The sequence below is a fragment of the Tachypleus tridentatus genome, chromosome 10 (assembly GCF_004210375.1).
Source record: "Tachypleus tridentatus isolate NWPU-2018 chromosome 10, ASM421037v1, whole genome shotgun sequence".
Taxonomy (NCBI): Eukaryota; Metazoa; Arthropoda; class Merostomata; order Xiphosura; family Limulidae; genus Tachypleus; species Tachypleus tridentatus.
The window spans coordinates 47,604,697-47,616,756 of NC_134834.1; the positions used below are offsets into that span (position 1 = coordinate 47,604,697).

Genomic DNA, 12,060 nt, shown 5'->3' on the forward strand with positions numbered 1-12,060 from the left:
TTTAGTCCCACTTAAGAGTTTACTGTTCATAAGCTATAAAAGAAATGAATTGTCCGATGAGGTTTCAACTGTAATATTTATTGTTTACATACTATTGGCTGGTAATCCTTGTTTCACCCTGTACTTAAGCTTTCTAAAGAAACAATACGTTTCTGTAAAAAAGTTAACTATAAGAGATAATGATAAAATCGTTTACACTAGAATAATTATTTATTTTTAGAAAATTATTACTAGTTAATAATATTTATGAAAGCGAATACTCCGCTTGAAACTTGTCATCCAAGTGAAACTGACACCACTATTTTGGTTTTTGAGTTACTATGTAAAAAAAAAGCTGAAGAAAGATATAAAAGAAATTCAAACTTTTTGCTTTGCTGTTTATAGAAATTTCCAGAACTTGCGAGTCAGTCATTACAAAGGCAATGTTATAAAATAAAACACTATGTAGTATTGTAAAGTTCTGATCACCTGTTGAGTAGACATTTGAAATAGCATTTCGATAAATAATTCGAGCTATCCTCACATAGTCATGCCTGTCTGACAATAAAAAGATATAGTTCATATTCAGTCTGCTGAAAAGGTCAAATGGAATGATAGTTCCGAAAATAATTTCAGATTCACAGAAAATTACTCTTGGCAAGAATCATGAGGTGTTTATGGTCCATGTCAATGGAGTAAAATAACAGAATTCATCATTCTTTCCGCCCGCTCTACAATTGCCAGCACTTGTCTAATGGATAGGGAATTTTTTTATGTGTGTCGCTACTATTTCAACATTTGTTTGTTTTCCATATTCTTATTGGCGAAATTGCAGTATTGTATTAGTCAATTTTACTTTTCTCCAGAATGAAGCCTAAAGGACTTCAGAACAGGTACTAAAGACAAGAGAGCAAATCTTAATAAAATGTATAATAATATTGTTGTCATGGTTAGGAGAAAAAGTGTAAATTCAGTGTTTTTTCGGTTAAAGAGTTTTGTCGAACAAATTAAAGATATATGTGTACGTATCTCCATCTTCTAAGGATTAATTAAAACACTAACTTTTATGCGATTTTTAAAATGATAAAAATAAGGTATTGTTATCAAAAGAATTTTTTTTTCTGTTGGCAGAAAACGTCATTTATCATTCATCATCTAGTTATACAAAATGGAATAAATCGCCTTAATTCAGACCTCATCAAGTGGTGTTATCTGTGAAAGCTACATTTTATTAATTCATGTATAAAAGGGACTATGTATGTGTGCATATAGGTCCTATAAGATTTCATAAATATATTATTAAAAGCTCACTTCTGCCTTTGTGGAAATTTCATTATTCTAGTCCAAAATATTTTACATGAAACTCCAAACTGTTAACTTATATATATATTTATCTTTGCGTATTTCATAAATCCTTGAAACTGCTTGAAACTACTTATTATTCTAAAGCCACAACGTGTTGGTTTTTAATAAGGTTAGTATGGCAATTTCCATTTCATCATTTTAAATGGCTTTAATCTGGGCTTGGTCATGATTGACCATGTTGGTTGCATCGCTAAAAATCTAAGTTAAGTGAAAGTTAAATTAATAGCGTGTTACAGTGCCCGGTTTATCTAAGCATACGTCTTTCCTTTTTCATAAGTGCTTCTTAATGTATGTGACAGAGCGAGTTTATTCCCAGATTTGCGACTGTTAAAGTTTGGTCTGTAAATAGCCACCCTCAATGATGTAAAGTCGATATTACGAGATGATGTGGAACAAAGAAGTACTCTTTCATTTTACACAAATCATATTCTGAAAACTCCAATAGATACACGTGTCAAACGTGTATTAAAACGATTTTGTATTCAATAGTTTCTGCACAAATAGCAATGGGATGGATTTTTTGCCTGACGGTAACGCTTGTGCATGAAGGACTAGAGCTGTTAAAACTTCAATAGTATATGTGTTTCTGTTATCTTTTGACGAATGGGGACAAGAAGCTACCATTGCAAGAATTCCATTGAGGATCATTCTTAGTGCTTATATCAACAAAGTGGAAGGTACACTGGATTATGCTCATTAAAACTCTCTAACCTGTGCAAGCAATGGATCACAAGGTTTTGCAACCTTATTTACAGAAACAGTCATCATTAAACAAGCTAAATAAAAAGTTTACAAATGTTGGAGGGAGCAGCAACGGTCATTTTTCTCCAAAATGACGTAAAACACGTTTCAAAGAGAAAAAATACCTTAAGTGTGTCGTGATAAATAGATTTCTTTATGGAACGTGTGCACTGATTTCTTAACAGAAATAAGGTGAGGTAAATCAATAGTTCTTAACAGGTGTACTTACGATATTGTCAGATGGGCTAAAAAGTTTCTATTTGTTTCATCTCTTTTTCCTTTCGAAATGATGAACATTGTTTAATGATATTTGACTAGTGACTAATGACTGTCTTTCAGACATTTATGTGTAAATTCTTGGAGTGTCAGTATTACCATCGTAAGCGTTATGAGCGGACAGAATTAAAGAAGTGTTTATTTATGGTCATGGATAAGAAAATTATAAATAGGGATTATTTACACTCTGACAATGGTCAGTCAAATTTTCAAGTATTTCAAGCCTCGATTTCAAAATACAAACGTAAATACTTTCAAGATTTTCAAGCATAATGCTAATTGTGATAAACTTATAGAGCAAAAAGTAATATTAGGAAATTCTTAATTAAATCTTACCTTCTGAATTTTTGATACTTAAGAAAGCTAATCTTGAAATACTAATTACCACAGCATTCCTAATAATTTAGGTATATCTAAATAACTTAATCCCAAAGCAATGTTGAGATACATAAAACGTTTACAAAAATTATTACCATTAATCGTACACCTTGAAAGTTAGTTAAGAGCAAAAACAATTTACTTTATATTTATTCATTAATATTTTACTATAATTCGCACTTGGCTTAAATTTTCCTTCATTTTGTTAAAACAAAAGTATTTTTAGTATATTCAACAACACATACAACATACACTGCTGGCTAAGATCTTAAGGCCAATGAACATAAAGAAAAATATGCGTTTCGCGTTGTTACTTTCAACCACTTATTTGAGTAGAACTTCGAAAGATGAAAATAAGAAGAGAGAAAATAAAAATAAGAAACTTTTTTAGCATTTATTATGGAAATGTGAATACTAGAAAATTAGCCTAAATACTAGTTGGTCAAAATGTTAAGACCATACTGAAACGAAGCATTAATCGGTAAACATGTAACGAAATTTAGTCATTTGTGTTCAAGCATTAGCGTTGTCAACATCTCCCACTGACATCTCCTGTGTTACATTGGGTAAAAACATGGCAAAGGCTAAAAAACGTTGACAGTGTTTGAACGTGGCAGAATTATCGAGCTCCAAAAGCAAGGTCTCTTTCAACATGCCATCGCTGGTGAGATTAGGTGTAGTAAACCTGCTGTTGCAAATTTCTTAAAAGATCCCGAGGGATACGGAACGAGAATTTCAAGTGATCGGCCCAAGAAAATTTCACCGACGTTGAGCAGAAGGATTCGACGGATTGTCCGGCAAGACACCAGCCGAGCGGAGGCATTTTCCACAAGACACAGTGGAGGAAGTTCCATCATGATCTGGGGTGCTTTCTCCTTCCATGGAACAATGGAGCTTCAGGTTATACAGGGGCGTCAAACAGCACCTGGCTACATTGGCATGTTGGAGTGAGCATCCTTATTGACTGAAGGCCCTCACTTGTGTGGAAATGACTGGATCTTTCAGCAGGACAACGCTGCAATCTACAATGCCTGCAGGACAAAGAACTTATTCATAGCGAATAACGTGATTCTTTTGGACCATCCAGCGTGTTCGCTCGAACTGAACCCCAATAAAAATGTTTGGGGGTGGATGACAAGGGAAGTCTATAGAAATGGACTTCAATTCCAAACAGTGTATGATCTTCGTGAAGCCATCTTCACCACTTGGAATAACATTCCAGCCAGCCTTCTGCAAACGCTTATATCGACCATGCCAAAGCGAATGTTTGCAGTTACTCGCAATGACGGCCGTGCAACTCACTACTGAGACCTTTTGTTGGGCATTTACTACCCTGTTTAGGACTTCTTCAGGTATGGTTTTAAACTTTTGACCAGCTAGTATTTAGGCAAATTTAATAGTGTTCACATTTTCCCTATTAAATGCTAAAAAGTTTTTTTTTATTTTTATGTTCCCTGTTTTTATTTTCATCTTTCGAAGTTCTACTCAAAGTGGTTGAGTCTAACAACGCAAAATGCATATTTTTTCTTTACGTTTATAGGCATTAAGATTTTGGCCAGCAGTGTATATGAATGTGTTTCTCTGTTTTATAATCGTAGAAGAAAACTTGATAGCACTTAAGCTATGGTAAATAAAGTATTACATTCTATAAAATATGTAATATTAAATTAGCTAATATAACATGATTAGTGAAGTATCAAGGTAAAAGTTATTCATTTTCTCACCAGACGTCCCTCTCTAAGTGATCCAACAACTTCGACTCTCTCAAGCATGAAATAGCCATCCTCCAGTGGTGGGTTTCCAGCACAGAGAAATTCTATCGTAATACCAAATGTTTACTGTACCGTGTTATGTGTAGAAATACAAACGTGTTTTATGTGTGTGTGTATATATAAATATCTATATTTTCCATTCTATCTAGAAGAGAATAAAAGTATATGCCAAAATAACAGTTCATATTTATACTTCAAAGAAGACGCACATTGAGTAGAATATGATTCCTCAATAATAACAATGCACTTTTATTCAGTATCTGAAATAATTTAACGTTTCAATTCTGCCCTGAAGATGAACGAAAGTTAGCGTTACTTTCTCGTACGTATATGTAATTAAGACAGTAACATGATAAAGAGAAACAACACTAACATAAACGTATGAAATGTTCTGTATCAGATTGATTTGATTAAATGTGAAAACACAAATGTATATATATATACAGAGGATGGACCTGTTATAATAAAACTATTTAGGGTTTCACCAGTCATTACAGCCCATATTGCCACGTCCGGTCATGCCTTACCATATGTTATGATAACAGTCCTGTATCATAGTTTCGATTGCAAAAATTCGTTGTGAGGCTGTTATGTCTAAAATAACACCACACTCCTCCTTCCATGCTTTCCATAATCCATATAGTTTACGAAGACAATGATTATTATGGCTTGTTTCAACAGTCTAATCACATGTCTTTATGAAATAGCACAAATATTTGTTTCTTTCTTTAGCTACTATGGTTGAAAGAATATGTCGAGGAAGCATCTTGTGCGTACATTAATTCTGTCGCTTTTCTGGACGGAAATCTTTCTTAATTGTATTTTTTACTGTTGCCTGGGCCTAGTGGACGACTTTTGCCTTAGATCTTTGTATTTATAGATTCTCATCTGTTACAAGGCGAGCTATTTTGTTTTTTTAAACTGGATAAGACTTGTTGTAAGCCTTCCTGATGCCACCAGCACATCCACATATTTTCGTTTTCCAATGAAATTGGGTGAAACGGATATCACCGTCCTTGAAATTCTAAATCCTTATACCTACACCTATAAATCAAATTAATCAAGGATCACTCAGTCTGTTGTTATGTTTCGACAATTATTTTACGAAACGTAGAGCTTTTATTCATTTATAACCCATATTTGTGCCTCAAATTAGTCAAGAGTCATTCAGTCTGTTGCTGTATTTAAAAAAAAATGTTAAAACACTACCGAACCTGTGTTAGATAATATTCCCAGTAAGCACAACTATACGTAGTAGACAACTTGTGCTATATCAAATGCAGGGAAATGGCCCTGAATTTGAGGGTTTAAGCATTCACACTTACCATGGACTTGTTTTACTTAATAGTTTACACTCTCCTTTACTAGCTTTACTTTGATAACAATTAAAATTATTGTTTCTTTTGTTTTTCTCGAACACAATACACAAGACAATGTCTGCAGTCTTTTTCACTCCAAATAACCCTGATGAACCGTGCTGTTCAGTAATGTGTTATAGCTTCCGTTCAGAGAGATTAGTGTTAATTCTGATCAACTATGCTGTGCAGAGGCTAGCTACGTAAGCAACTAGAAGTATTCAGAGGTCAATGGTCTTGATTTATCAACCGGTTAGAGTTCCATTTTCATCCTCGAAGTCAATAAATTACAACATTCAAATTTTAATATATATATATATAATAAATGATATAGATGCGTCTATTTCAGGCCCGTGGGCTAGCGGATTTAGTAAGTTAGTTTATATTAGAATGTTCGCACAAAACTACATAAAATCTATCTACTCAACCGTTCCATACTTTTGAACTGATGATAAACCAGAGGGAAGATATTGAGTTAATAGCATCCACTAGTAACTCTTGGGCTACTCTTGTTTGACCAAACAGTCAGATTTGACTGCCACTCTTTTATAAGTTAACTTAACCATGCCCTCAAGTACGGAGCGCGTTTTCAACAAGCTTGAGCCTTTTGATTCACAGTTCAGACATGCTAATCCTTAAGTTACGCTCAGCTGCGTGAATTTAGTGAAAATAGACAACTTATTCGGTTTGTAAAATGAATGTATAATTTTGACAACTTTGAATTAGTAGTGGTATATTGATATTATAGTTCCGTAAGTAATTTTTTGTTCTTGAATACCTCAGTACGTCTAATGAAATATATATTTTCACGTTTGTTTTTAATGTTTTCTTATATATAAAACATGTCTGACCATAAATGTTCGCTTTAAATAAAAATACATTAAACTGTAATATGTTGGAGACCAGAGTTCAAGGTAAGGATGTGTGTAATGTTATGAATGGCAATAGTTTTTTTGTTTTTTTTCGTATCTTTGAGAATGCTACATGCTAATTATGATTCAGGTGTAATATTCAGGGAAATGTGAAAAATTGACGCTTATACCGTTAGACAGTGCGAAGAAAATCATTGAGGTATATGCCTAAGTCTACCGTAACATTACACATTGACACGAGGTGGCTCAGCGGTAACATAAAAGTGTGTACAAAGTGCAAGTGCAGTTCAATACGTAATACTTCAAATGTATGTCTGTGTATATAAACTTATGGCCCGGCATGACCAGGTGGTTAGGGCGCTCAACTTATAATTTGAGGGTCGCGGGTTCGAATCCGCGTTACACCAATCATGCTCGCCCTTTCAGCCGGGGGGAGGCATAGAATGTGACTGTAAATCACACTATTCGTTAGTAAAAGAGTAGCCCAAGAGTTGGTGGTGGATGGTGATGACTAGCTGTCTCCTCCCTAGCCTTACACCGCTAAATTAAGAATAGCTAGCGCAGATAGCCCTCGTGTAGTTTTGCACGAAATCCAAAAACAAAAAACATATATATATTTATATGTCTTATTCAATACAGCCGGAGGCTTAGATTAATATAGTATAAAATGTATACATATATTATTTTGTCTTACATACTGGTGTTTGGCAGCGCTATGATTAAGTGTTAGCGTCACGTATGCTAGAAAACTCAGTAAATAAAATAAAAAGAGCACACGAGAATCCTAACCTTGTATAACACTGCAAGGTGGTTGGAAGTAGCGATCAGGAAAGGTTGTGTGAAACCCGGATGATCTAGGTCATGACAAACTGCAGCAATGAGAGAGGCCATAACTTCAAGGGGGGTTACATGCCTTGAAATCTGTAAAACAAATAATAAGATTTGAAAACATTGACATATAACGTCATTATGTACTTTCCTATGTATAAATAAAACTTGAGTTTGAAAGAAACGTACAGAATTGATGCTTTTCATACGTGTTTCTCCAACTTACCCTAAATCAATACTGAATAAGCTTAAACTAAGAGGTTATTTTTCATCTTTGATTTACAGCAATTCTAATATGTTACTTATGTATAAAAACAAAGCCTCTTAATTTAGACTTTAAATAATATCAAAGCCCATATTCTAAAACATTCTCTTTGAAACTAAAACAAAAATATCAAATTTCAAACTAAAACATGTTGACTTTCACACTGACAATTATTTTGCAAAATTGGTGTAGCTAACGTCTAACAAACTAACAAATGTAGCTAAAGTCCAACATACTAACTAATGTAGCTAAAGTCTAACGTACTAACTAATGTAGCTAAACTCCAACATACTAACTGATGTAGCTAAAGTCTAACGTACTAACTAATGTAGCTAAAGCCCAACATACTAATTAATGTAGCTAAAGCCCAACATACTAACTGATGTAGCTAAAGTCCAACATGCTAACTGATGTAGCTAAAGTCTAACGTACTAACTAATGTAGCTAAAGTCCAACATACTAACTGATGTAGCTAAAGTCTAACGTACTAACTAATGTAGCTAAAGTCCAACTAACTGATGTAGCTAAAGTCTAACGTACTAACTAACGTAGCTAAAGCCCAACATACTAACTGATGTAGCTAAAGCCCAACATACTAACTGATGTAGCTAAAGCCCAACATACTAACTGATGTAGCTAAAGCCCAACGTACTAACTGATGTAGCTAAAGTCTAACGTACTAACTGATGTAGCTAAAGTCTAACGTACTAACTGATGTAGCCAAAGTCGAACAGACTAACTGATTTAGCTAAAGTCTAACAACTAACTGACGTAACTATAGGCTAACGTAATAAATGATGTAACTAAAGGCTAACGTACTAACTGATTTAGCTAAAGTTCAACATATTTCAGTATTAAAAGTAGCCAATGTTTCAGTGTTTCCTTGTGAAACATGTAGCATACTAGTACTCAGAATCCTTTACAGTATATTACTGTCGATTTTCCTTATTATTAGTACTTGTTTATATTTTAATCTATATTTTCCTAACAAGTCTTGTGTATTCTTTACATCCATCTTCCTTGTACCTATAACAGGAATACACTTTTACAAGAGTATATTCCTGTTATATACTGGGCAACCCTGAAATTTGGCACAAAGACTTGGTCAGTGAAGAAGTGTCATCTGAAAAGACTGGCACTGCCCAAGATGATTGGTTGAGATGCATTAGAGGTGTGATTTGTAGCGATTATAAACCAAACGCAGAAACGAGACAGTAGGTGGATGCTTGTAGCAACAGAGAGAAATTGCAGAAATTAACAGTGAGGTGGTTTGAGCATGTAGATGAAGAAAGTATGGGGAAATGGGCAACTGAAAAAACAACCTGAAAAGCGGTGTAAAGGAAGAGATGAAAAGATTGTTTTAAATAGGTCAGTAGGCATGTAGACCTAAGTGTTGTGAACAATACGTCTCATAGAGTAAGATCACGAGACGAGAGATGAAAAGATTGTTTTAAATAGGTCAGTAGGCATGTATACCTAAGTGTGTGGTGAACAATACGTCTCATATAGTAAGATCACGAGACGAGAGATGAAAAGATTGTTTTAAATAGGTCAGTAGGCATGTAGACCTAAGTGTAGTGAACAATACGTCTCATAGAGTAAGATCACGAGACGTTCCGACCCCATATGAAGGAGCCAGGTTTGTAATAAACTTCATGTAAATTATATGAGTGTCATCTGCGTTAGCAGTCTCAAATTTAGCGGACTAGAAGGAAGGTAACTAATCAACACCACCCACCGCCAACTCCTGGGATACTCTTTTAGCAGGGAATAGTGAGATTGATCCCAGATTATAATGGCGTCACAACTGAAAGGACGAGAATGTTCGGGGAAGAGGATTCGAACCCGCGACTCTCATATTGTGAATCGAACGCCCTAACATTCAGGACATACCAAATCACGAGAAAGAAGAGAAGATTCGTCTTATATATATAAATATATATATGGAGGCAAAAGTAACTACATAGTCTCACGCTAAAACGAACAATAATTAAATTAGTTTCAATAACACCAACTATACTTTTTCCTCATTCTGTATATTATACACGCAGACATTTTTCGTTTTGTATCAGAAACGATATAAAATCTGAAGACGCCTGATCTCTGTAATAACCTTTATAATAGCAAATTTTCTTAGTTTTAGTTATGGTGCAGACATTGTTTAAAAGAAATGCAATTTTATTTTATAATTATAGAAATGCCTAATTTTCCTAATCTGAAAGTTCGATTCTCGAATAACACTGATATTAAACAAAGTGGTTAATTTTTTTTGTCCTTAAACAGAACTAATACTACGCTCAATAAGAAAGCTACAACTTTAAACTTTCACCTCTAATGTCGTCTGTTGTGAATAATTAAAATTTATAATTCCATATTTCCATGTTCTATATAGCTACATATTTGTATCTTAAATATTTTTCATCTTGCAATTAAACTAATTTACAGTTATTTATTTTGTTAAGCACAAAGCTATACAGGAGCTATCTGTACCATTTGGTTTTTAGCATTATAAGTCTTCAGACCTATGACACATTTGAAACTACATGAGGTGAAACAAATTATTTCACAGACAATTTGTGTTTTTCTGGCTGTTTGTTTGTGTACACCGTAGGAAATTGAACACCCGAATTTTCACTTTGAGATTGTACAGAAAGGCCTTAATTACTAATCATAAGGAATCTAGGAATCCAAGAAATTAACGGTCATACAAATTGAGATTTTTTTTTATTAAACCCACTTTTGATCGCGTTCTTAAAACTACGAATTAGGGAACATTAGAAATACCAAAATAATACTTTTTCAGTTATTTTGTAACCTAGAAACTAAGTTAATCATTTTATATATATTGTGTGTATGCTAAAGCTAATTAGATTTTCCAGAACGTAATTTTGCAAATTTAAAATAACGATCTTGTATAAAAGATGATTCTTCTGATCATGTATGAAAGTTTACAGATCCTTTCCCTGTTCTCATTATTATTTATTACTTGCAAACAATGAGCCATTGTTAATATATTTTAGCAACATTTTTATCAGTTTATTTCTTTCAAACTTTTTAATATATCATTACATGTACATGTTCCAGTTCAATGGAACAAATATAATTTAAATAGATGACAGTAACATGTGCGCTACACTTCTTCATTGTGTTCTTTGGTGTCGTTTTTTAGTGTATTACTTTAAGAGTTTTTGTGACATCAAATCTTTTTAGACACATACTGTAACAGACCGACTACCACTGCTAGAGTGCTCTTTTTGCTTCCAATTCGACGTTGATTGCATAAAATATGTTACAAACACTTTCTGCAAAAAGAAGTTAAATAATATTTCCCGTATTATGCAATGAACTTCCAAAGATTATACTGAGAAATTATTCTTAAATTTCAATGGATGAAAATAGGTCCCTCTTTTAATATTTCTTAAGCACACCTTAACCCAAACCTAATTGAGATCAGTCATATCCAACGTGGAAAAGAATAACATAAAACACAAATGATCCTCATCAGTATTAGAACTGTAGGCGTAAGCAGTCTTTAAATAACGAGTTTAATACAGAATTGGATTAATTACACTTTATGTATTTATCATTTTTGTGAGCAAATTAATTTTTTCTCAATAGTATAGGAATTGCTAATGAAATTTTCGTCGTAAAATAATGTATAGTTATAACAAATCAAACCAAAGTTATAAACACATTTCTTATTAATATTTTCAAGAGTAAGTTTTTCTGCATGGAAAAAATACATGAAAACAACATAAATTTATTTAGATTTCTATCTGGAATAAATGTATTGCAATTTCGGTTTATTTAGTGCTGCCATCTGTTGAGTATAAAAGCAAAATCTTCATATGGCTTTTGATAACAGTGTCGTTTTGGGCTGAAAAGAATAATTTAACGTTTCTTCAATTAAAATTTTATTTGCATTCCACTAGAGTTAGTTTTTCGTATAATAAAGATCGCTATGCATTTATTTAAAAGAGATTTTTGTAATTTTATGGAATAACATAACAAAAATAAACATATACGATAAACGATTCTTAAACATTGAGTTAAAAGCAGGTTTATTTAGTGCTTGAATTGTTTGTGAAATAATTCTATGTTGAAATAGATATCTACTAGAATGGAGCTCGATGCCCACTGAAAAACGTTCACTGGTTATAAATTTCACGATTTTCTTCTTGTCCGACTCGTCGAACTTAAGAAACACATTTTCTGAATTGACTGTCTTA

General features: G+C 33.3%; 1 protein-coding gene across 5 annotated transcripts in view; it reads right to left on the bottom strand.

The window, feature by feature from the left end:
• The window catches only part of LOC143229207 (uncharacterized), a 120,659-nt gene that overhangs the window by 14,753 nt on the left and 93,846 nt on the right, over nucleotides 1–12,060 (bottom strand). For all 5 annotated transcript variants that reach the window (XR_013015737.1, XM_076461201.1, XM_076461200.1 and 2 more), the window contains 2 exons: nucleotides 7,528–7,659; nucleotides 4,464–4,555 (listed from right to left, as the gene is read on the bottom strand). Coding sequence is in view for 4 of the 5 variants with exons in the window: in XM_076461201.1 (XP_076317316.1) it covers nucleotides 4,464–4,555; nucleotides 7,528–7,659 (224 nt within the window). In the remaining variant the exon portion in view is untranslated. The remainder of the gene's footprint in view (nucleotides 1–4,463; nucleotides 4,556–7,527; nucleotides 7,660–12,060) is intronic.